At 38.7% G+C, this 26,958-nt stretch overlaps 1 protein-coding gene across 9 annotated transcripts in view; it reads right to left on the reverse strand.

Moving 5' to 3' along the window:
- The window catches only part of TENM3 (teneurin transmembrane protein 3), a 1,260,835-nt gene that overhangs the window by 47,420 nt on the left and 1,186,457 nt on the right, over positions 1–26,958 (reverse strand). For all 9 annotated transcript variants that reach the window (XM_048943303.1, XM_048943305.1, XM_048943306.1 and 6 more), the window contains 5 exons: positions 15,062–15,088; positions 12,381–12,527; positions 5,650–5,866; positions 4,508–4,627; positions 3,855–4,116 (listed from right to left, as the gene is read on the reverse strand). In XM_048943303.1, coding sequence (XP_048799260.1) covers positions 3,855–4,116; positions 4,508–4,627; positions 5,650–5,866; positions 12,381–12,527; positions 15,062–15,088 — 773 coding nt within the window. The remainder of the gene's footprint in view (positions 1–3,854; positions 4,117–4,507; positions 4,628–5,649; positions 5,867–12,380; positions 12,528–15,061; positions 15,089–26,958) is intronic.

Below are 26,958 nucleotides of genomic sequence, written 5' to 3' on the forward strand. Positions count from 1 at the left end.
GGAGAAAAAGAAATAATACACTTGTAATAGGGCACAATTTCATGGACTTCGCTGGTCTCCTGTTAAGACCACTGTTTCTTTTACAGCCTCGACTGTGGCAGAGCAGCGTTAAAACACTTAGGTGGTCTTCCGATACTCTTGCCTGAGATAACAGGCAATAAAGAGGACACCTTGAAGTTTCAATTTCCAAGAAATTCCACTGTGTGTATGGATTACTATCAAATTAGAAAGTAGGACACACACGGTTCTCAGCGAGGTTTAAAACAAAAAAAAAAAAGAACGAACCCCTATTATTAGTTTCTGCAGAAGCCTCAAACATCTGCTGGAAATCTGACTTATAACTTCCTTCTTTCCATAAAATATTCCCTGTAGTAACTTATTTTCTTGCGAACTTTAGAAATCCAGAGGTAAGGTTATGCATCTCAATCTCTCTCTCAGAATCAAGCATTACAAAGAGAATTAAACAGTTTAATGTTCATCTGAAACGTTAAATCATCAGGCACAGCAGAGAGCATCCTATGGGAGCCATGACAACACATCAATTGTAAAGCAATCAGGAAAGTCACCGGGTATAAAAGTCACATCAGGAATCGCCAGCACAACCAATCTGTCTGTACTTTGTGTTCTCCCGGCAGAGTATCACACTATCTCCAGAAAGGCTGATACCCCACGGGGGTTGAGTTATAGCCCTCCCGCCACATTCTAACGGCTGGCATTTTATTTATTGACGATCAAGCTCCTTGGGAGGACAGCTGTGAAACACTTAAGCTACAGGACTGAGATGAGAGTTGCCTCAATTTTCTCAAAGACAGAGCTTGCTGGCCCCAAAGTTCAAGTGGGTGACTGAGGCACAGAAATGGCGCAGGGCTTCTCACCTCCTGCAGCCACAAGGACTCACTCTGCCAGGCTCTGCAATGCTTTCCTGCTCCACTACATGACGCGATTCAGGAGACATGCTCTCGTACTATTAAGAACGTCTAACGAAGAATGTACATTAAATTAGGGGGAAATGCCTGCTGCAGGCCATCCATTTTTGTCAAAATGAGTGATTTCAACAGTGATTTGAGAACAAATTTCACAAAAGAGCACAAACTTAAGTCCTTATATCAGAGCAAGATGCTTTGCTCTGTTTTGTTGAACAGCTGTACTGAAATGAATCATCATGGTTTGAAAGGGGTAAAGATGGCACATTTAGACATAGGGAGGAACTGACAATTACTGCTATTGCACAAGGCTCAAGACCAAAGAACTGTAGAACTACAATTCCTTAAGTAGAAGCCTTAAATTGTGTCAGTGAAAGCATTAACCAAGAGGCACACCAGAATATGAAGGAGAAAATCAGAAAATGTGCTAGAAAACAAGGACACATAAATGTCTGAAGGGAAGCTTGTCAGTCTTCATTCACCTCCACACCTGGGGCAATGGAATGGCTAGGGTTAGCTGCCCAGCTCCTGTTGAAGGCACCTTAGAACATTACACACCTTAGTGTATAATGGAAGTGTAGGAGAAAGAAAGCCACAAAAACTCTTTCAGAATTGTTTGTTGTAACTCATGTCTGGGTTTCTGCCAGGTCACACTGCAATATGTTTATTATATTAGGAAAATACAGCAACAACATTATGTTATATCCACAAGCAGCTCCACCTTAGCCTGACCTCCTGCCTGCACATAGCTTAACACCGGTTAATCCCAGCTAGTTACGTCCGGGCTGTGCATGCTAGCTGGTGATTAAGAGTAGATAAAAACTCATGCTTAAGTAGTTCAAATTTCATTCACACGTATTTATTATCATCCCTCTTGAATAATGGTCTGCTGGGCCTGTGATCACCCCTCCACCTGCTTTATTCTTTCTTTCCCCTTGCTTGCCCTCTTATTCCATTTTCCTTTCTTTGCACTGCTTCTTCAGTACAGACTTTAATTCCCCCTCAGATCATTTTGGGATTCATAAGCCACTAAGTACGCTCTTTTGGAAACATTATCTCCTAGGGATGATGAAGCACTTCGAGGGATGATGATGATTACAGCAGCACATCATTTTCTCCTGTACGTGACAGTGAATGCTGTCACACTGCATCAACAGGGTGACTGATGTCAACTGCAAGAACATGGGGAATGCTTTGTTTCTCTGTGCTTTCATCCAGACTCCTGTGCTTTAAGCTAGCATCACCCTCTTTAAAACGAAAAGATTTATAGCAGTTCCTCCAGAGCTGAGCAGACAGGTTTGGATGGAATCTGAAGCTGCTTGTCTTTTATCAGATTGGTGAATTTTTTGAGAGACAGACTGTTGTGCAAGATGCATTTCAGAGATGAATCTGACCATACAGGGCTACGTTGCAGGCATGGCCACGCAGCTCCCACCTGCTGAAGCAAGGGATCACCCTGCACGATGGGCAGAGTACAAGGAAGAAAATACTCCTTGATGTTTTTACAGAGCACAAATTTTTTTTTGGCATCCATGATCACCAGTACTTTTTTCTCCTCGTCAGAAATTAGCATTAGCACTTAGCACCAAAGATCCAGTGAAAACATAGCCCTCTTTTGTAAGGAAATCAGCCTGGGCTACCAGTCCTGTCTGTCAGACTTCCCATCCTTTGAACTTGGCAGCCAATCTCAATCACATGTGAAATTAGTGAATTCGCTAAAATAACTGTTCCTTTTGAGTTTATTTAAGATAAAAAAAAAATAAGGATTTGGGCAGGGATGTAGTATCCAAAGTGATACTGCCATGAGACAAAGGCTCAATGCAGTCAGCAGGGGAAGGACTGGATGCGGCAGACAACAGCAGCAGGTGGGAATCAGTTGGAATCCAGAGTTTGTTAGTCCAATTGCTCACAAAAAGACATTTAATCTAAGCATTACAGGTACTCCAAGAAAACAGGTTCATATTTTTCTACTATTAGTTTTTCTTGATTTATACACCATCTAAGCCTTTTACTTCAGGAACCGAATCTATTGTCTGTTGACAAAACAGGTAAGTAAGAGCTGCTTTTCAGTGGACTGTGTTTTACAAATCCTTACTTTCAACTGACGTACAGCCACCAAAGAAGCAGAAAGATAGGATAAAAGCAACAACTTTCTAGTGTGGCCTAGGTTGGAAGAGCATTTAGTTGTAATTTTCCCACATCTTTACCTTAAATTGGCTCTTTTCCATGATTTTTTAAAATGATTTTGCTCTTTCCTTGGAAGCTTTAAATGAAAACATTTCAATATATTTTCTATGTTTCCCTTGAAGATGCAAGTACTTTTCTTAGTGAATGGGAAAAAGTGTGTCCTATGCAATTATGGCATTGTGAGGGTGGGAGAAAGAGGAAGAGAGAGGGAGAGAAAGAGCGTAGAGCTTTTATCAGAAATCAATGAGATAAATACTCCTTTCCTGAAATGCATCTCTGCTTTAAGATTGCAAGAAGACTACATTAGTGACCAGGTATCTGAAATGGAGGAATCTAACACAGCCTATGTTAGAGGAAATTAAAAAAACAGGTTTCAATCACAGCTCCTTCAGTTGAGAGCATTTGAGCATTACAACTTCTGAGGACATACATTAGCACCCATGCTCATGTCCTTGTAAGCCTGCCCTTCCTGTTACAAACACAGAATTATTTTAGTATATAAACATAGAAGAATCATGCTCTTTATTAAAACTAAGTGGATAAAGTGAAATGCATGGGTCTTTGTGATACAGTGGAAAAACAACTTCCATTTTGTTTCTGTGGTGTGTATATAACACGATTACAGTAAAATAATTATGATGCAATTTCTTAGTGATTTTTTTTAAGAAGAATTTGTACTCTCTTCATTATAGTTGTTTAATTCTAGCCAGAGATAAGATGCTATTTGTTTGTAGAACAGTTTACCTGTGTCTCTGGGATGATAGGACTATCTTCAGGAGAAATTCTAAAGAAGGTAGATAAAGGTGATGACACGATGATGGGGTTTGGCCTTACAAATCCACTCAGATCACAGCTAGGAATGTCGTTCTCTTCCTTTTTCATGACCAGGGTGTCCATTACATAAAAGACATTCCAGGGAATCCATACAGTGTGATACTGGGTCAGGAATGGTGATCTCTCGAACACCAGTGTCAGAGAGGCACCACCATTTGCTACCAAGTCAAACCTAGAAAAAAATAGGGGCAGCTATTAAGCAAATTTCCAAAGCCATCCACAGCACTCATTTTACTGAGCCTTCATCCTATTGTACTGCTCTGAAGATAGAATAGCTCTACTAGTAGCAATAGAGAAATCAATTACATTACATTACGTAATACTGCACTACGTATGGAGAATTTGGGATCCTGTTTTTAAATTAAACAAGTCCTTCTACTTCTAAAGTATATAGTGGGCATATTTAACGTTGCTTGAAGAATGCACAAAGTTCAGTGTTGCTCAATTATTTTTTTCACGTCTTTTGTTTCCATTATTTAATTATCAATTTATTTTTACAAGGAGCTCTTTCATTAATGTATTCATTGTCTTTGTGCCTTAGAAGTGCTTCAAAGCGAACTTACATGCCATCTTGGCGGGTGATTGTGTATCCATAGTCTGGGTAGTGTAAAAAGGAAACATTGACTCCAATGAGTGGAGTTCCGTCAGCAGTTAATACTTGGCCCCTTATGACAGATGCAAGGCTGCAAAAAAGATGCAGAATCAGATACAAATTTGGCTTTTATAATTCTCTTTTGAATGAGTAATAGCTAGCACAGCACACACACACACACATCTCCACATGGCATCAACTCTCGTTAGCAAAATCATCCCTGAGCCTCTAACCCTTCCACAAATTCACATAATTTACACTGTATAAACACATACCACAACATCTACATATAATAATTTTGTTTTCATTTGGCTAAGGTTCTTTGCTTCATTTTGACCACACTGAGCTACTAAGCCTAGTAATTCACTGAAGAATTTTAAGAATTTATAAACTAAACATTCTGCAAGTCATACCTCTGGCAGATTCTTGAAAAGTGTACTTTTCAATTATCAAAGCAATCTGTAAAACTGCAGGGACTACAAAGTACAAAATTTAAAAGAGCAATAAGGAACATTTGTGCAACAACTTTTAATCATCTGCTGTGCCCAAACACATTAATGCTGTTAAATTACTGCAAACACAGTAGTTCTAGTGTAAATCATCTTCTTTTACTCAGTGAGATCTGAGACACCTGCTTCCTGTTACTGTTTTATTTTCAGGTCATTACTACTTTGCAGAGCACCAGTCAAATAGTTTATGCAATTATACTGTCGTGCACTTAACAGTTCCATTACATTAATTCATAATTTATATTATTTAGTGAGCTCAGTTTAAAAAGTGCGGCTTTGCTTTTCCTTCTGAAGTGTTTTCACTGCTTTGATACATTTCCAACTGTGCTAACCCAAATCAACTGGTTAAATAAAGATCTATTTAATCATTAATGAAGTGCCTGGTTAGAATACAGGTACCACGTATGGTAAGCAACCCAGAGGCACCAACAATCTGAATTTTGCAGGTATTGAGATAAGCACAAGTAATCTGATAAATAGGGAAAAAATGCTTTTGCCGAAAGTCATTGCGTGAAGACAAAGATCACAATGGATCTTCTACTGCACACCTCACATGCTCTTCAACTGTTTCAGTATGCATGAGTAAAGGATGAGTCATGCTCACCTCTTATTGAAAGGACTTTCCCCAGGTATGACATGAGTGCTGTCTGCTCCAATGAGAAAACTGATCCGGTCATAAAATGCTTTAGCAGCTTGCTGAGACGGTGACTGTTGGCTTTGGCTGATAATATCTTGGGGATCTGGTAGCCCACGACAGTAAGGCTGATTTTGGCAAGAGCTCTGTAAACAGCAGTCAGGATCCATACAGTCAACCAGTCCATCTGTTGGCAGAAATTCAGAAAAATGAACAAACTTTCTCTGGCCCTTTGTATGCAAGTGAGTCGGCTAGCAGAGAGATTTAGAAAAATTATGCAGTAGGAAAGAATATTAATAATTAAGATTTTAATGAATTCACTTACAATTAAGGAAAAATAAGCCTGTTTCCACTGAGTTCTTAAACTCCCATGGAAATCCTAGCAGGTTCAACGTGTATAAATTAAGTGTATTTGTTTGATTCTTCTCTATAAACATGTGGAACAAACCAGAAAATGAAGGCAACTCAGGCTCTGCATACACTCCTAGCTTATAAATATTAAACATTTTAGGTGGGTCTCAGTAGCTTTTATCTGGGGTTATTTGGCTTGCTAGAAAAAAGAAACAAGGAAATCCCACTCTGCTGTTTTCCTCAACTTTTTCAGCCCATCTGTGCTGCAAGGATCTTTAAATATTTCACAGCATTTATCAAGGTGAATTCCTTTATACTTTGGCAGGAAGGTTTTGTTGCTAGTGGCAAAGGCAATTTCCACCGCTACTTTGCATGTAAATGTGTAAGAGAACAAAATCTGTATTTAACCTTTAGATTTTTTTTTTCCTGAATAAAATGATGAGGAATGCTGGCCACTATAAACAAGATTTAAACATGCGAGTGCTTTTATGCTCATGTGCTGAAATATTCACATATAACGAGCAGTAGATGTGTCACATCGCTGGAAATCTAATTTGGTGAAAGATTAAAATCAAGATCAAATTGATAACTACTAATTTGCTGTAAGTAAAGTCGTAAGGAAAATGAGCCTGGAAATGTCAGCGACAGAAAATTTCTAGATGAATGTAATATGGTATCACATTCTGATAATTGTTTCCCCCAAAGAATGGCAAGACTGAAATAGCTCAAACATTTTATTATTCCATTTATATTACAGAGGGAGCTTGCTTGCTGCACTAAACTGAAAAATATACCAATGCAGCACTCTGAGGAAGCTCACGACAGCTTCTCTTACAAAAGAACCTCGCTTTATAGTATAACTTCTTTCTGCAGGGAAAATTATCATCCATTTTTCTGTTCAATCACATGTTGAAAGAGTGTAAGTAAACAGAGATCTTCTAAAGGTATTCCTCTAAGAATTGCCATGCTATGTGGATCAGTTAGAGGATTGGCAAAACAGCAAAGGGCTGGGATTTCTATTCTTTTGCACATCTAAAATTCTTATTTAACTCAGCTGACATTGAAGTCAGTTCAAGGAAAATAAAAGAGATGAAAAAGTCATCGTTATATATATCAAAGCTTAAACTTTTTCAGAGAAAAGAAACATCACTGATTTTTCCTGGGATGAGTGGTTGATATGCCTGAGGGTTGTGCTGCCATCCAGAGGGACCTGGGCAGGCTGAAGAAATGGGCTGACAGGAACCTCTTGAAGTTCGACAAAGAGAAGTGCAAAGTCTTGCACCTGGGGAGGAACCCCCCCAGGCACCAGGACGTGCTAGGGGGCAACTGGCTGGCAGGCAGCTCTGTGAAGAAGACCTTGGGAGTTCTGGCAGACACCAAGCTGAACACAAGCCAGCGATGTGCCCTTGCAGCAAGGAAAGTGCTGATGTCATATGGGGCTGTAAGGAAGAGGGATACCAGCAGGTCATAAGAGGTGAACCTTCCTCTCTGCTAAGCCCTGTTGAGGCCACACCTGGAGTGCTGGGTTCAGTATAGACTCTCCGGTAGAGAGAGACCTGGACATGCTAGAGAGAGTTCAGCGAAGGGCCATGAAGACAATTAAGGGACTGGAGCACCTCTCCTCTGAGAAATAGTCTGAGAGAGATGGAATTGTTCAGCCTGGAGGGGGATCTCATCAGTGCATACAAACACCTCATGGGAGGGTGCAAAGTAGATGCAATCTGACTCCTTGCTTGATACCCAGCAGAAGGCCTACAGGCAATGGGCACAGGCTGGCATACAGGAAATTCTGTTTAAACATCAGAAAAAGTTTATTACTGTGAAAGTCATCAGATGCTGCAACAGGCTGCCCTGGGAGGATGCGCAGTCTCCATCCTTGGCGATATTTGGAACCCAGTAGAGCCCTGAGCAGCCTGCCCTAGCTGACCCTGCTTTGAGCAGGGACTAGACAATATCTAGAGGCCTTTCTAACTTCGAACCGTCTGTGACTCTAGTGATTTTCTACAGTATCATTCTCGTATGATACAAAACCCCTTTCCAGCTGAGGTGCTCAGCTCCCTTGCTGGTTTTAGCTCTAGAAGCCTGGCTCAGTGTCAAACCTGGGGGTACTGGTGGTTAAAAGCATAGTTTTGCTTTCTTATATCTCTGTACGGTCTCCCAGGCAATATCTGGTGCAGTTGCCAAAGAAATGCTCAAATTTAGTCATTCATCTTTGTTAGTTTATAAAAAGCAAATGTACATCTGGAGTACAGTCTGCAGGTCATAAAACTGCAGGAGATTGACACCTTCTGAACTAATCAGCTGGAAATGCATTTTTACAAGCCTCTCTGCTAACATCAATCAGAGGAAGATTCTCATTTTCACCAGCCCAGATATAGGGATACGCTGTTTGTTATTTTTCTTTGGAGTTTATCAGCATCTTGCCCAGGCGAGTGACGAATGGTTATGAATCTGGCTCCTTATAACTTGAGAAAACATTTTTCATTCTTTCTCTGTACTTATGTGGCTAGAGCTATCTAGTACCACTAAGATGACTACTCTATTGCACTGTGTGAAGCACAGTGGTATTTCCTTTCTGAGGAAGTCCTGTGAAATATCAATGAATTGCATTTAGCCTGAAAAATGAGGCTTAGCTTAACACTAGCTTATCAGTTACATCACTCAAATGCAATAGGAAAATTATACAGAAAATAAACACTCTTCCAGCCAGCCGGACAATCATTATGAGCCTGAGGGGGCTATTTCTCTTTTTTTGTTGTTGTTCTAGATGTAAGTGGTTCTTCTATATACAACACACATAATGACTTCATTATTGTCTCTTCCTGGAAGACAACTTGTGGACAAAATTACTCCTGGGTACAAGTTCTGCCACTGTCAAGGGGAGCTCATGGCCAAGGGCCTACATCAATCACATTCTTGATAAGTAAGCTGACTGTATTTTTAGGCAGTTCAGAATCTCCATAAAGTGAAATTCAGTCCCTATATCAGAGGCACCTGGTTTTGAAGCTTTGATGCTGGCCATTCCACGAGAATGGTTTCAGTGCCAGTGGCACACAAAGCGAAGAGACTGGAATGGACAGAAAACCCTATTAACAAAACTCTGTTATCCTCATGTAGCTCAGTTTTACAACAGGGTACACTGAGTGGACTCAATTATGGACAGCAAAAATGATTGCCTTTAGGAGCGGCTGGTCAGAAAAGCCACAAAAGAAGAAATAGCCCCTGATTTATTCCTGAGCAGCACACAACTATCTTTTTCAATGATCCTACTGCAGTATCCCTGTAAGCGTACCTTTGGGTACTCAAATTAGTCTGACTTTGCACTGTGACAACAATAATCCTGAGCAAGCCATCCTAGCCTATACAAGTAATTACAAAAATACAGCAGTGCAATGCTGAGTAGGATTTGCTTTACTATAGCATTTATTTTAATTTTACTAATAAAACACTGTTAATAGTCCTTTCAGTTCTGCTGGTGGAAACATGTAGCTACACTTATTAATTGAATAGGAGCTTGTAAAAAGCAAGCCTAACAAAGGATACTGCTCAATAAAGACCTATCTAAAGAGTCAACAGATTTTGCTTCCTAAAGTGATGACAAAACACAGCTCACTTAGTCAAAGTCTAATAGTGACACATTTTTTTCCAAGTAAAGCAGCTAGGGTTCTTCCAACTCCAGACAACTCCGACTTCCCCTCTTTCAGAAAGTCATTAAGAGTTATGTCAGACACATTTTTTTGTGGACTGCTGAAATGTAAAGAAAATCCTGTAACAGACTGTCTAGCTCGATCACGTGGGAAAATAAAGAGTCATCCTTGAAGGGAAATGATTTATAAGACTTTCAAAAATCTGTATTAAAAGGCAGACAAATAATCATCCTATTATATGCCAGTAGATTCTAGATGGGAAAAAGACCAAGAATGCCTTGATGCCATTAATGTTTCTTATTAGGAATTTTTCAACTGAGGTCATTTGAATGCTCATATTCATGACATTCAAACAACAAGTCCCACAAACAGCTAAGCATCAGAGGAGCAGCAGACATTGTTATTAATGAATTATATTAATATATGAGAAACATTTTATCCACTTTATGATGAAGCAAACATTAACCACAGCATCTCTATTAGCTAACAACTATGCTAACTTCAATTACACCACTGCTGAGCCTAGTGTGATATAGATTGTGCTACCTGCAGTTATCAGTATAAATTCAGCATAAGTGCTCAGATAACCTCATGTCCCATTGTAAATAAATACAGCAAAGGCATCCGTGTGCCATTACCCACAGCTGTTTGGAAACTGGATTGCTTGCTTGAGAGATGAGTGGGTTGGCTGCACATACTCTTGGAAAGGGAAGAAATGGCACTTCTCTTTCCAGGTGGGTTTCTGGCAAAGAGGACTTTTTATTTGGTATGGTTCCAATTCTTAATTTAATTTAATTGTTGCATTTTAACTCTGTTTCTCAGACCCCAATCAAAGACAGAAGCGAATATGCTCCTTACTGAGGCATACACATTTAAAACCAGGTCCTCTGAAAAAGAAATGCTGTTGACAAATAGCATTATATACGTCAATCGCGGCAAAACAACTGTTTGGCCTAACCCCTCCCAAAATTTTGCTGCTTAATGTCTGTAAAGGAAGTAATGAAAAAAATCAAAAGAAAAGAAGCTATACAAACACTAGCATTAGAGTTTTATTTTTGCAATATCATTCTCTCTCTTTGAACTTTTAAGTCGTCCTCTTAGATACTTTCTGCTCCAATTCCTCGTCCTGCTTCCGCTTTTTCCTCACAAACAGCTATTACTGCTTTCAGACTGAAGGATTATCTCCTTTTCTCTTGTTCTGCTTAAGTGCATTCCTGCTCACCTTGCTCTTCTTCCTCCTGCTGTTGTTATCTGCTGTTGACTCTCCCTCTTACTTTCTGATAAATCACGTCGTTCTATTATTCTTAACACTTACTGAATCTGTTTTAGACCATCTCTGGGATTTCACTTTCCCCTCTTTTTTCCTACCAGCTATTACTTCTGTCCAGATTATGTTCTAACCTAGTTTCTCTTCCCCCTGGCTTTGTCTCTTTTCAGACTTGCAGGTTTCTCCTTCTTTCTTATGTTATTAACCCCCCAGCCCATGTGAACTCCATTCTCTGAATATCACATCTCTGCATGGAAATGCTACAGATAGCTCAGTCCTCTTGCACCCTCCACAAATGCAGAAATTTGGCTTTGCACTAGCTCACTGTACACCAGATTGCATCATATTCTTCAGGCCCCTGAGTGTGCAAGGTTCACTCAAAATATAAAATATTTAACAGAGAAGTGTGGTAAATCAAAAGATATGTAAAGCAATGAATACCACCCCTCTTTTGACTGTATTTTCCATAAGAAATAAGAGCTACTATTATTTACAGACTGTGATTTCCAAAATCCCAACTACAATCCGGATACAAGAGAAAACAGCCTACCAACAACAACGAAGGCCTTTGCAAACTAAAGCTGAAAAACAGTCAGCCACACATGACATTATTAACATCTATATTTCCTAGCAGAGTTTCTTAACTCTGGATCAGAAGGTGTTAAAAAAGTAGTTAATGAGAGGGGAGGGGGGGACGGAAAAAAGACAACAAAAGTATTATGCTGATCTGCTCCATGGCTGCATTCACATTTAATCGTGTTTTGGTGGTGTTGTTTTTCCTCCTGCTCGATTCTGGAGTCCTGCCAAAGCCACAGCCCGTCTCCTTTCCCTACCCTACAACGATGATTGCAGATTGATTCCTTAAGTCAGCAGTTCTGCCTGCATCTCACTGCAGATTGTTACCTGTCACCCGAGTGACAGACTGCAAGGAAGCAAGCCAAAAAAACCCCCAACAAATGACTTCTGGGAGTGTCCTGTCAATTACCTGAGCGTTCACGGGCTACAGAGGGACAAGAACTTTCTAGATTGGGCAAGCAATTGTTTCCAGCAATAGTATCATAGGTCAAAATGTAAAGTCCCGGCCTTTCCTCTAGGGATCATTTCCTTGTGAGGTCACTGAAAATTTGCACTCCTTCCTTTTTTGTTTTCCCTGCTACAGTTCACTGAGTTGAAACGATGCTTTATTCCACTCTAAAAGAACACTGCAGGAAAACTAAGGTGACACTCATCATCTTCTAAGTACCTATCTTGCCTGTCATAAGCATCTTGCTAGGCTTTGCTGATACGCAGAGCATACTGCAGTGTATTTTTACAGGCATGAGAGCTAGTAAAGAGTGTGCATGGTTCTCACAGCAGTATTTTTGCCATATGACTGTAAAATCTCCATTCCTCAACACATTCTCCCCAGTTTTACAGATCCAATTGGTGTATCTTACCTCCCTCGTTGTCTTTACTGTCAGTGCACAGAGTTTCCATGGCCACGTCACAGCCTGCTCCCCTCCATCCTGGCTGGCAGACGCAGTGCCAGCCATTCTGGTCCAGTGTGCACCTCCCATTGCTATTGCACAAGCCGGGGCAACCCTCTGTTGAAACAGACAAAGAAGAACATCACAAGTGATTTAAATATTGCAATTATTTCAGCCAAATAAAAGATACAAACAAGGGACACTTACTAGGAACAGGCCTTTTTAACAGCACAAATACTGTAATTGCACATGGAGTGGAACAGCAACATTACCTGGGGAACGTAATTCTGAACAAAGTGGCATCTTTGATTGGCCTGACACTTGAGACACCACTTACCTGTACAGGCAGGAAATAAATGCATCAATCCTCTAAATACCTGTAGGCCAGACAAAATTAAGTTTGTTTTTAATTTTTGTTAATTTCTTTTTTTTTCTTTTTTTTTTTTTTTTTGGCAGAGTAACGAGATGAGTGCATTGTGCAAACAGAGCTGTATAAAAAGCATTTTTCTGTGCTCATAGAATTGATTGTTATTTGCTCTCTGTAGCATTGGTTCTTTACAAATGTTGAAACTCCCTGTTACTATGAACGAATCCCTCCAAATCATTAAGCAGGAAAACGGGTATGTTTTAGGCATGTAATAAAAGAGAACGTTAACTTTATCTGGTCTCAGAGTTGCCGTATATTCATGTGAAATTACAGTGCGCTAAAAAACTGCACAAAGTATAGGCTGGTTTTAATGACTATACTTTATGCCAGAAGTACATTCCTTTTCACAGAATAAGCAAAGCCCAGGAAATAGTGAAGCAGCTTAGCATCTATTCTAACAAACAGTAGGATTCAGGCTGCATACGGATGGGACAGGACCAACAGGATTTCCAACTAAATGTAGCTGTGCGTATTTGATTACTTAGGACGGACAAAATGAAATACCATAAGGACCACAATAAAACATTGATAGACTGAACAAAAACACGGTAGTGACGTGCTTCAAGACAGATAGCAGAGAGTGATTTTTTGTGACAATCTCCCTAAGGCTTTTGTGCTGTTACCTTTATATCCTATCTTGTCTGCTTTTATGGCCAAGGAGGGAAAATTTGGGAAACAATTAAAATAATTTAATATATATCCAAAATGTATAATTGTTTTCAGTCTAACATTACATTAAAAAAACAACAACAGTAGTTGTCACTTCCTAGTGATGAAATCTGGCATGCAGCCAACATGATCTGTATGAGAATGACAACACTATAAATATGTAGATTTTGGCGTTCCTTATCTATGACTATGATAAGACACTGACAGAAGCAAGAACAGATATGGCACTAAGTATCTGATGAGAAAGTGGCTAGAAATCAGTACTTTTGGACACAACCATTTCCTGCAAACTTTTATATATGTAAAAAAAAAAAGCTAAGCAGCTAAAACATTTCTCTTTCTAGAACTGCTGTCATTGTGAAGTGCTCTACTGACTCGCTCTGGTTAAACTTAGTTGAGCTTAGAACGGTACTTTAGAAGGAACAGTTTCTTATTTCTTCTAACAAATCTTGAATTTACAGACTCCTTTCAAATTATAAACACTCTTAGAAAAACTTAGAAAGAGTGCTTCCCTCTCATCAAATTACTCTTAGAAGATGGAATCAGAGGATTCTCTTGTGAGGAAGCATGGTGATGCTACAGTTATGGTTGCATGCCACCAAGCCAGGCTGTGATTAGTCTTGCTACTCTTTTTCTTTCAGACTGCAGCTGCTAATTGTATTTGTTGACATACAGAGAGCTATCTTTTCCTTAATGTTTCTTCTGTTTAATTTATGGAAGACTTACATATTTAATTCCCCTACTGATAGAATGTTTTAGGAGTCAACTGGTTACATTCAAGACTTATTGTGTAAAAGCCTGGATATTGCCATGAATATTGCCATATTCTAATGGAAAAAAGAACACAAATAAGGAATAGAGAAGATAGTCAGGGAAAGAGGGGATGGGAATATTTTAAACATTTTTTTTTTAATTAACTTTTGACCATAACTGAAGATACAAGAGTCTTTGCTGTTTCATGATAAATATTTAAATCCTTGATCCTTTCAATTGAAAATGTCACATGGAGTATACAAGCTTTCTCTAGCTTCAAACAAAATACAAGTTGTAATTCTCTACAGATTTTCTGCATTCAGATAAACAAAAGCTTAAAATCCTAGGTTATACTACTGATTTGTCTATATATAAACACACATATCTATAATTAGCCTGTTCTTTGGAACTAATGACACTTGTTCTATGGCAAGAATATTGCTTTGCTTTATTTCCTAAATGTTTTCTTTTTTATAGGTAAAGATCCAATGACAAAACTCACAAAGAAACAAACCAAACAGCAAATGAATGCTATCTTCAGTTTTTGGCTCAAACAATATCTAATGCATGTATATAGTTTATATAGAAACATATAATAACTGATAAAATGTCGTGACATAACATAAGCAAGATTTCATTTTTAATCATATGAGTTGAAAGTAGTATGAGTTAAATTTATAATCCATGGAATATATGAAAGAGACGATTATTTTGCCAATCTATTGTGTTTGTCACTATATATTCATATATTAAAAAATACATGTAGGTATAGGCATGTTATCAAAGAGCAAATATACAGTACCTTTCACTATCTTATCCAAATAGTGAGCTTGAGAATTAGAAAGAAAAAAAAAAACAGACAGACATTTCAGAAGTGTCACATAAAACAAGAATTGTTCAGAATTCACATGCAAATCAAGCAGGTGCACTTGACATGAGAGGTCTTACATTACAGAATGAAAATGTATTTCTCATCCTTTAAAAATGCAAGAAATTCTCTTTTCAGCAAACATAGTCTATGATTCAATGAAACTGTTTCAAAAAGGAAGCCTGCGGAGGAAAGAGATGCTGCATTTCTGACAGTAGGATTTTCTTTTTTCTTCTCACTTCTCTTCACAAGCTTTGATTTTTACGTATAACAAAACTATAATCAAAACTAGTTAAAAAAAATAATCCAAATTTCAACACAATATAGGAGCAATCACTTAGCTTTTGAGCTTTAAAGCACTGGCCATACTGGAAGATCTTGGATTTGCAGGTCATGTATGACTCTGACAGCATAACCAGCGTAATATGTCAACTCCGATTGGATTAACAGTATTTTTAGGAGGAGGAATTCAGCCACCATTATTCTTCTGAGCACACACACCGATTTTGCAAACAGATTAGACCACATACATGAGGTGGGAGAGGGTGTAGTGAGGTTAGTAGCATAGTAATCCATGTCATTTGGAAAAATGGGTGAAAATTAAACTCAGACTTCAGATGTATAAAAATAAGTAACACGGTACATCCAAGAATAGGAAGACTTATTTCTTATCAGTTACGCCACTTCAAATTTGAAGAAAAAATTGAGGACAGATGGATGAATGAAAGACAGCACAAGATGGATTTAAAGCAGTGAGCCTTTCTTCTAATACATGAAACACAGCAGAGATGGGCGGTAAGATCCTTACTTTCAAAAAACAGACATTAGATGCAGTTATGTGCAAGGGATACATATAACAAAACCATGTGGGACAGGTCCACTGAGGGCTACCACACCCAGATATCTACACACATTGCAACAAGACACTACAGACCACTGCAGTGGAGATGAGCAAAGCTGAGCCACCAGTATCAGCTTCAGTCTCTCATTCTTCCTATGGATAAGATTTCCCAGCAGAGTTCATATGGGCAAACTTCAAGAATTTGTCCTTTTCTAAACCTGGGCTGGATGGCGAATACAATCTGGCAAGTACTGCTTACTGGAGGTAAGAAAGGCATTTCCAGCCACGGACTTTCCTCCTGTTTGGCTGAATGGCGAGCGGTTCTTCGCAAACCCAAGGATACACAGACACACCAAAGACACAACCACTGCTACAACTTACAGGTGGAAACTTTTAATCTTTGCCTCTCAAAGAAAGTATCAGATAGCCACTGCACTGTATGGTTTGCTTTTTTTTTTTCCCAATAATGGTAAGGTTAAAGGGAGACAAACTAAGACGACAAAAACATCAATTACAGAACATTTAGAATAGCAGCAACAAAGTACCTTTTCACATAAACCACAAACAAAAACAAAAGTGATACAGCTGCATTTCAGGGTGGGTAAAATTCTCCTCTTACTCGTCCAGTATAATTCCCCTTGCTCCTACGCAGCTGCTCTTAGAATAGTGCAGCACTGGAAAAACCAAGCTTTTTTTTCCATAAAATGGAAGCAATTAGGTCTGCCTGGGGAATGCATCTGTCCACCAGTGAAACATTAAATGCCTCCACAAACATCGGGAGAGGTAACAAAATGGAACATATAAAAAAAAAAACCAGGCAACAAATTAGTCCCTGCAAATAGGCCTCCACATGTTATTTCCTTTCAGAAATCCAGTGTGCATTAAAAAAAGAGAAGGGATTCAGGGTTGTTTTTTTTTTTTTTTTTTTTTAATCCAGTAGCCTTTAAAGAATTCAGTCCCAGACCACTGCACTATAACCTGTAGAAATCATGTTCTGTATTTTAACATCCTTCTACCTTACCCCTACATTAAGGGCAATGGTAAAAACTACTTTTGTGAACATGCACTATCCTAGAATCAAAAAGCAGAGAACAAGAGACCAGAAACAGTATAATTTTGTAGTGCAATCTAACTAGCCGTACTGTCTTCCGTATCTTCATGGCACTGCAACTGAAACAGAGATTAACCCCATACAGACTGAAGTACTAAATACCCCTCTGCACAGTGAACTCTTTATGGGATTTAGAGCACTTTGGTAGGATGGAACATCTCAGCAGTTGCTCCTCTTCATGATATTTAAATATCTGACACATATGGGTTAGATTAGATCCTTAAAAAGTCTAATAAACTAGTTACAGGCCAGATAATACATATGCAACAGGTTTTTGTTTTTTTTTTTGTTTTTTTTTTTTTTTCTTTTTTTTCTCCAGGGTTTACAACTGAAATTTAAAGCTTTGGTATTATTTTAAGGAGTTTGTTCCATCTGTAAGTCAAACAAAAATTATAAAGTCTGTACATTTTTTAGAATGGCCAAAATCCAATACGTAAGAGGCAGTCAATATAAAATACAAATGGTGTTACCACTGTGTATGTGTAGGCACACAAATAGGTGGCAGACAAATGTGTTTTAAAAATAACTACTTGCAAACAAATTCAAACATAACATGGCATATTTCATTACCAGTCAGAACCCAGACCTTTTTTTAGATATAATGTCTCCCATTACTTGCCTACTAGAGTCAGTGTCTCCCTTAGATTATTCATATGCTACTTCTACATACGACAGAATAGCTGCAGAATGAAAGTACATATTAAATCCATTTATCCCCATCAGCTCCTGTTTAAATCAGCATGAGTCACATACCCATTGATTCAATGCTCCTTAATTGGTACTTATAGCACTGCATTATTCTGATTATTCCATCATAAAGAATTATAACAGTGACATCTTCCTGAACACCGTGTAGAGGATTCACATTTCTATTAGTTTACATTATTACCATTGTATTGGGCTTAGATCACAAGTTTTTGGTAGCAAGGGGGCTGCAAGTGCAGTACAGGGCAGAGAATGACCATGAAAGAAGTAGCAGAGACAAAGCATTACGGACTGGCCACAGCCCCACTCCCCATTCCACTGCACCACTCAGGAGGAGGAGAGAGAAGAGAGTGGATGGGAGGAGGGTGTTTTTAATTTGCTTTTGGTTTTCTTTGTTCTAGTCTGCTAGTAGTTGGCAATAAATTACATTAATCCCCGTGTACTGAGTCTGTTTTGCTCATATAGTAATTGTGAGCGATCTCCTTGTCCCTACCTAACACTTTTCCACTTATTTAGTAAGTTCCATTCCTTTTATCTCCTTCTTCCTTTGGGCTGGGGCAATGACACAGTGGTGTCACTGTGAGTTCAGTGGCTCACCAGTGTGAAACTACCTCAGTTCTTCAGAAGACATTTTCACCCACCATTACCTCTGTCATCTTTGCATTAAGCTGCAATATGCCACTTAATTTTTTTTTTTTTAAAGCGTATACGTACATAATCCCATGTTGAGTGTCAACTCAACAGCTCCACAGGGATCATGAATTCCTTTGCAAGTAAGAGCAGAATTTGACTTCACAGCACTACTCCCTAGTGAGCAATACAGGCAGGCTGGTAACAATGGACATGGAGGAGGCTGAGGTACACAAAAGCTTTTTTGCCTCGATCTTCACTAGCAACTGCCAAGCTACTCTCAATGACATTTCAAAAGTCACAGCAGTCAGGTGAAGTCCTCAGTGACAGGAAAAAAGGCAATATTACATCCATTTTCAAGAAGCATAGAAAGACCTAGGGAACTGACAACCTGTTATTCTCACCTCTGTGCTGGAGAAGATCATGGAGTAGATCCTCCTGGAAGCTATGCTAAGGAACATGGAAGGGGCATGGGTTAACCAGCATCGCTTCACCAAGAGCAGGTTCTGCCTGACCAACTTTGTCTCTTTCTATGATTATCTAATTGCGTCACTGGGCAAGTGAAGAACCACTGATGTCATCTATCTGGACTTGAATAAGGCCTTTGATACGGTCCTCCATAACATTCTTCTCTCCAAATTGGAAAGATATGGATTTGATGGGAGGACTGCTCAATGGACGAGGAACTGGCTATGAGATTGTGCCCACGCTCAACATCTAGATGGAGATCAGTGTCAAGTGGTGTTCCTGGTGTTCCTCAAGGGGTCAGTACTGGGATCAGTGCACTTAATTACTTTCATCGATGACACTGATAGCAGGATCAAGGGCACCATCAACAAATTTGTGGATGACACCAAACTGCAATGTGCAGTTAACATGCCCGAGGGATGAGATGCTATCCAGAGTGACCTAGACAGGCTGAACCATGGGCTCAGGTAAACCTCATGAAATGAAAATGGTTTCTTACTCCTTGCATAGCCAAGCAATAAGTGGGGATGAGGCACTCACTGGTTTCACAGACTCTTGCCAAATCAGACAGACACTCTGAGAACTTCAATGAAAACTCCAGACAGAGCACAGTTAGTTGTTTTGGAGGAACTCGTTCAAAAATCAAAGTTGCCTGCACTGGCCTAACCCCTCTAACCTACCCAAGCCTCAGTCTGTGGTTCCTCATTTTGGTTTACTGCTAGCATAGCACAGCATGTTCCTCTCATTTCCACCCAGCTGCTTTTTTTTGCTACCCAGTCAATTAAAACACTTTTTAAATGTAAAAAAAACAAACATCCCTTCTGACATTTAAACCCAGTAATTTTTATCCTGTCCAAAGCAGACTGATGGTGCACTGATGGTGCACTGATTCCATTATGAACTGTTTTTGTTCTCCACGAGTTACTAAAAAATATCATGCTTCTAAGGAGGATTATACTTCTACTAGGAAGCTTACAGGACTCCACAATTGGCACACCCTATTCGATTTGTTAAAGTAATTTTAGATTCTTGTCCCACCTTCCAAAGTGCTCGGGGGTGCTTTGGTATCACTTACAAATATAATTCTCTTTATTCATCATCTCACTATACTGAAAGCACATGTTCTTTCAGTGTAAGTAGCTCATTGTCGTCATCCTTTTTCTGAGTTTATAAGAACCTTGTCTCAGACATACCATATGTTCAGACCGTTGCTGCCAATGGAGGATTACAAACAGTCTTTCCTAAATTCCCATCTTACCCTTCTTCTAAGGGAGAACACATGGTTGGAATAATAGTTTTAGGTAATTTTCTTTGTTTTTCGCTACAGAGGCCAGAACATAATCCTCACCCTGAAATCATACCTTCATCATCACCATCTCACTTTTCTCCAATGTCTGCACAGATCTGCTGCATCTGTTCCTGCAAGGAGACAGGAATTCTCTGCAATTTATCCCTTGCCAAAACCGTAACAGATCCTTGCTGCAACCTATTATGTGCTTTTACATTCAGAAGCATAGAAGCTCACTATCCTCTAGAATTTTTGTTCTGGAGGCCACCCCAATTTTACTTTTAAAGCAACATTTCTCATCTTTATTTCTGGAAAGTCACACATCTCTTAGAATAAAAGATTAAGTTGCCTTTAAGGATATAGTAGATGTTGGAAGTTTGGGACTGCTAAGATGTTCATGAGCAGCATTGTTCCCTATTTAACATCTATCTAACTGGAAAAGAATTTAGAAGAAAGGGTATAAGCCATTAAGGATTTAAAACTGTCTCACATGTTAAGGCTGAACAATTCAAACACCTGTTTGAGGCCTCTGAAAAACTCTCAAAAAACTGTCTCAGACAGTTGCACATAAAACCTGACACTCATACTAAGAACTGCATGAAAGTTAAGTTTGGCTTGTAAACATTTTAGGGACGTGGAGTGGGACAGGATGGGATGTGAAGGGAAGAATTATTGTTTCCATTTTTCTCCCCAGAAGATAAGTAATTTCAGAATGTGTCTGACCAGCACACAGCTATGCATGTTACAATAGCACTTACTTTCTGGCCACTTCAACTCAAGTAAGCTTTGCAACACACTTTAAAACTCTTCTAACCTCACAGGATTCTGCTGTTTTTTGAAAAGTGCCTAACTTGAACTTCACATGTGGTCCTCATTTAAATGCAAATCAACCAATTAGCAACTTAAAGTATGGTAGCAGATAATTTCTATTTGAGACACTTGGTGTTGGAATGTGTTAAGGCCTGAACAATGATTCACTTTGTTTTACAGCTTCAGGTATGCAGACACTATCTTGCCTGGTAATGGAATGTTTTAATAGTAACAAAATGTACAAATATTTTGCATATTCAAGACTTGGCCTGGAAAATTAATAACATGCTCTTCAAGCACGGGGAAGGCCAAAAACATATTTGTACTAAATTTCATGAAATACTGTTATACTGTGGTTATCAATCCTCTGCAAACCAAGAAAATAATCTTCTCTTTTCCATTAAGTTTTTAGGTATAAATACTGTGGTTCAATCCTGATTCCAGCAGAGTCAGTTGGCTCTGAAACATGAATTTTGAAAACAGGATTTCATTCTCATTACTGTGGTGAATATATGAGTATTTGATGTAATTAGTTTTGAAAATTTGGTAGATTGTATCTGAGAATAAACAGTTTGAATGACAAAGGACCTATATTACTTCAGATTCAGCCTTACTTTAAGATGAAATTTGTACTGAGCTTAATTCCATGAACTCAAAATAAAGGGAAAATATACATATAGGAATTTTGATAATTACATGATGTACTAACACAACAGTATTCTTATTTTAAGGGAAACATTTCCTTCTAATCAAAATACTAAAATCTCAAAAGAATGCTAACATTTCTGAAGAACTCTTGGCACAAAGACATTAAAATGTACCTTAATGACACAAGCATTAAAACACTACGAAATGCTAGGTAACTTAAACTCTGTAGAAAAGCGAAACATTTGTCAAATTAGCATCAGTATGGAGATGATGATGGTCATTGTAATGTATTACACTTTCCCTCTAAGCTGAAATAATTGCAGAAGATCAATGAAGCCCTCAAAATGGTTGATGATTTTGTCTGTGAAGCTCATACTGCAGAAACATACAGTGTAATGATATTTAGTTATATCAAGTCTTCTGTGAGCACTCCCTTTAAAAGAACAGAAGGAATACATTTGTCTTGACTTGCTCTCTCACCTAATAAAAGGATAAAGCATCATTTCCCTGTAGTCATATTTGAAATCTGTAATATAAGAAGCCCTAAGCTAAACACAGGCTGAAGAAAGCAGGTGCAGATCTTATGGCTTAGAGAAGGAGACTACTTCTTAAAGTAAGAGTTCCTCAACACTACCAGCACCTCTGAGCTTACACTGTTTGTGGTCACCTAGCAAACGAGCATGCAAATGCCGTCATGTTTGCTCATACTCAGAAAACCACTTTTACCAGTAGCAAGGGCAGAGGCTGTATTCATGGGAGTGCCCTTAACAGTGGCATGCTATACATTTTTTCTTTTAATTTTTTAAATTCTGAGAATCTAAATGAAATGACTTCCATGGTTTCTAGTACAGCTATCTGAAACTAGAAATCCCCTGCTGAAAAATATTTGCAAATGCAAAGAAATTACGAGCTGTACACTTCTATAGTAGACCGCCGCTGGATGTGAATTTCAGTTCTGCGTACCAGGTAAAGTAGCACCACACAGCACTCAAAAAGAACATGAACACCACTACGCTAACTTTAGCCCTCCTGAGGGATTAATATCAGGGCTTAATGACATTAATTCACATTTAGATCATTTATGTTTAACGACATGTTTTCCATGCATACATCTATAAATATTAATTTTGGACTGAAAGATAATCGTTCAACATGATAACAATTAAACAGCTGTAACCTGTCTCATGTGTTAAGTAATGGAGCTGCAGGCAAGCTCCATAAACAGATGGTCTTACCCACCCATGCTTAATGTTAAAGACTTTTTAAAAAAGAGGTGTTGACAAATCTGAACAAGAAGGCATAGTTCTAATGCAAATTGGCCAATTTGCAATTTAGATTACTCTAAAGCTGATTTGGTCTATGGTAAAAATTAAGCTGCATTATAAAACTAAGATGTAACACGGCACATGGAAATATAGCAGATTCCCCACCAACATAATTATTTACTAATTTCATTCAGCTAACAGAGTTTAATGGAAAAGCAGCTGGAAAAGTATTCATATTTATGGGCTTCCTATGACAGTTACTTAATTTACTCATGGTGCATGTCAGTTATATCACAAAAATAATAGACTTTCTGAAATAATACCATTTCAATCTCACACAACAACTATTCAGACAGGAGAGGGTCATCATACTCATTGCAAGCTGGGATAGAAAAGAAACAAAAACATATCCGAGCACAACTGTGTTATGAAAACTTAATTACAGAGCAAATTTTCATCCAGGCTATCACTTGGGCACCAGCTGTGCATGTGTGGTCTTGATTCACAATGAGATGCAGGTTGAACTTCACCAAATGATTTACAGATGCTGACCTCAGACCCATGAAACTCACCCCCAGACCTAATAAAACAACTGACAGGTGATTTTCCATAGCTTTGCAGTAAACTGGTTATTTAACCTGCTCTCACGTGCATACAGTAAGTGGTAAAATGTGACAATTCTCAGGAGGGAAACGATGTTTAGATGGGCTTAAAGTGCTTAGTATTTGGAACATACACTGTTTAGACAAATCTTGTATTATGCTAAATAAGAGCAATAATACTTGAGTTTCTGTTTTTCTCATTAATTTAATTTCATTACAGCACTGTGCAGTTATCTGCTGAACATCTTTGATGTAAATATTTGGAAGTATGTGTTCAGAGCAAAGTCAGGAACTTACAAGTGTGGTCCACAATGGGTATGGTGTTTATGTCAGAGATGCACAAAGGACCAGTGTGCGTCAGCAACAAACACCACGCTTACTGCATTAGTCAAAACAATCTTGCCAACCTTCCTTCACACAATGCTTCAAAAAATAATTTTAAAAAAAATTATTTTATCTGGTCTACTCCGTTCTCTCTCACAAACCAAAAGCATATTTAAAGGTAAATGCATACTAATTTCCTTTTCCAGTCTTGTGATGCTGGGTCTTAGGGAAATACTGATGCTTAACGAAAAAGGCAGATGTCAAAATTGTGTCTGAACAGAGAACTCAAACCTTTGCAATCACCTATGATTTTCTTCCCAATGTCCTGAAGCATTGGAATGAAAACAAACAAATGTTCTCTGGAAGTTTTACAGCAATTAGAATTTTCTTTTGTCGCATTTCCATTTAAGTGTCTTAGGAGCAAACATACAAACCAACGTAACTGAAGAAGCAAGCTAGAGTGTAAAAGCTTTCGGAGATGAATACCATTGAGCACTACTTCCTTTTAATTGCAGCAACAGGCTTGTTCGTTCCCTTCCTTTTACCCTTTAATAATTAGAGCCAACTGAAAATCAAACATTGGGATAACTGAAAATGAGACTGGACATTAAGAAATCTACAGAAACTGTGAGTTACAAAACATTTTAAATAGCATTCATGCTTCAAAAAAAAACAAAAAACAAAAAACAAAAAATAAAAAAAACCCCAAACAAATAAAAAAAAACAAACAAAAAACCCAAGACCATATTCTTTTCAACAAATATGAATTAGGAACTAATATGATTCAGTGCACATTCCAGTATGCATCTTTGTAATTAATACCTATGTGTGTACCCCACTCTGTGCAATCAGCTAGAGATATGGCGGGCTTTCCCAAAGACTGAATAAAGTGCACTGGCCTTAAAATTTACAACTTCTTAGGAATATTCATTTCCCCAAGAAGTTGTAAATGCGGGCCATTGCATTTCATGTGACTGCCAGCTAACAGCTGCATGGAAGAAAGAAATCTATTTCTAAAATGCTTCACACTACTGTAGATTCAAATGGTTAATGACTCAGAAATGAGAAAGATGCAGTTGTTATCATTTGGGGTGTTTGAAAGCAGAGTGGGAGTCTCTCCTGCACACATACAAATTAGGTAAATATTCCGCTACCAAGTTTAGAGCAGTAAATAGCAAAAAAAGCTTGGGTTACATCATGACATTAAAAAAGCTGGTATGCATGAAAATACATTCTGATGTCCTTCACATTTTGAAATGTATTGCACAGAAGGAGCTAGTATATACTCCAGGGTAGATGAGAAAAAAGCAAATTGACTCCATTTACCAAGCTGAGGAAGCATTGCTTTTTACTCTACTAAGTTGGAACAGCTCTTGGAAATGAACAACAAAATGACCTGGTTTCTCTATAACACTGGTGGTCCTGAAGAAAACAGCTCTAGGAAAAACAAATGTTAACAGCAGGCTAGCGCTTGCACCTCATTACTTGTCTTTGAGGCTGTAAGGGCAATATAAACAAATCAAACTATCTTTACAGCAGCAGCCACAAAGTAAACACACATTTGAAGAATAAACAGGTGGGAAGACAGACCTGCTTGGCCAGCACTGAGGAAAAACTAGTTTGTGCCTAATATGTTGGAAAAATTGTTCAAGAGCAGTTCATCCGTGTATAACTGCAACCCTTGAAATGCTGCCAAGGTCAGCGAGACCAACAGCAGAGCAATCTGCTGAGTAATTGCTCGTTGGCAAGTTAAAGCGGTCAAGGGAAAGGCTTTATTCCCCTTCTAAAGATTTACTTTATTTTATTGTTTAAAAAGTTCTCTCCTCACCTCTCTGCTCACTTGTCAGCATGTTTTCTGGAAGCTCCTTAAAAATGTTAATCACATCAGTTCTCCCCAGGGTCCTGCACAGAGGCATCTTGGTTTCCCCTCCCACCTATGTCTGGGCAACCTCATTAGTAAACAAACAAAAAAAATCGATTCTGATTTTTTTTTTATAAACAGCTCACAAATCAATCTTACTACTTCACACCTGACTCCCTTCCACAAAATGAAATCCTACCTTGCCTTTATAATGCAATGATATGGATACCAGCAAACATTTCCCTGTCCTTGAGGCTCACGTCACTGTTTCCTGTGACCGTGACTACGCACAGCACTGCCATCCTGCCTCCCTGGCAGGGCTATAACCTGCAGGGAATGCAGCTCAGGCCTTTCCTCTTGATAGTCATGCACCATTGATGACTTAGCTGAGCCCACACACTCTAGGTGACACTTCTTCCAAAACATGCACAGAAGTTGAATTTCTTAAGCCTCTTTTCAGCTTGTGGCAAAACCAAACAATGATGTATTTATATCCATTATCTCTACTGCTATTAGATTTACTGCTCTATCCTGCTACACACATCATCTCTTCTAACTAACTTCTCCATCTCTTTAAATACGAAACTGCTTTTCCTTTTGGACTTTCTGAACTATTTAGATTATCTTCTGATTTCCACATCACTCAGCATTAACACTTGCCTTTGCCTGACCTGTGGCCACCTTCTCAATGTTATTTCAACTCACCTCTGAGAGCTTATCCTCAGTGCCTCTCACAGATCAGAGATGTGCCCCTAAATACTGCAGAGCCACTGTGTTACTCCTAGACAGCCTTAGCTGAGCTTAGTACAAGTCTCACCACACTCCTATGGATAAATGAGCATGCTCTTAAAATTAGACCATTGCCAAGCTCTTTGTCTGTGCTTCCTACCCGTTGTCACACAGCTGTTCTTACGTGTGGTTACACAGAGGTGACATAGGTCCCTCCTTTTGCATTACAGTCCTGCTGCACCTTGCATAAAGGAAGCCTAGTGCAGAGGGGATTTTCCAGCTATGCCACAATTCAAAACCTAATTAAAAATGTTACGATTTTGAACAATTCTTCCTCTGTTTCTGTTTTCTTAGTTCCCTTATCTGCAAGTGTAATCTCTCATGCTGGCTCAACATCACGCCCTGGGCAGTGGAGAGACATATGGGACATACACACTGTAACACTGAGTAAGAAAAGCTCCATTAATAATGGCATAATAATTTCCAATGGGTTTCACACACTAGAACTAACTTGATTACGGAACACAGAAGCTGTAATAAGGATGAATC

The sequence above is a fragment of the Lagopus muta genome, chromosome 4 (assembly GCF_023343835.1).
Source record: "Lagopus muta isolate bLagMut1 chromosome 4, bLagMut1 primary, whole genome shotgun sequence".
NCBI lineage: Eukaryota > Metazoa > Chordata > Aves > Galliformes > Phasianidae > Lagopus > Lagopus muta.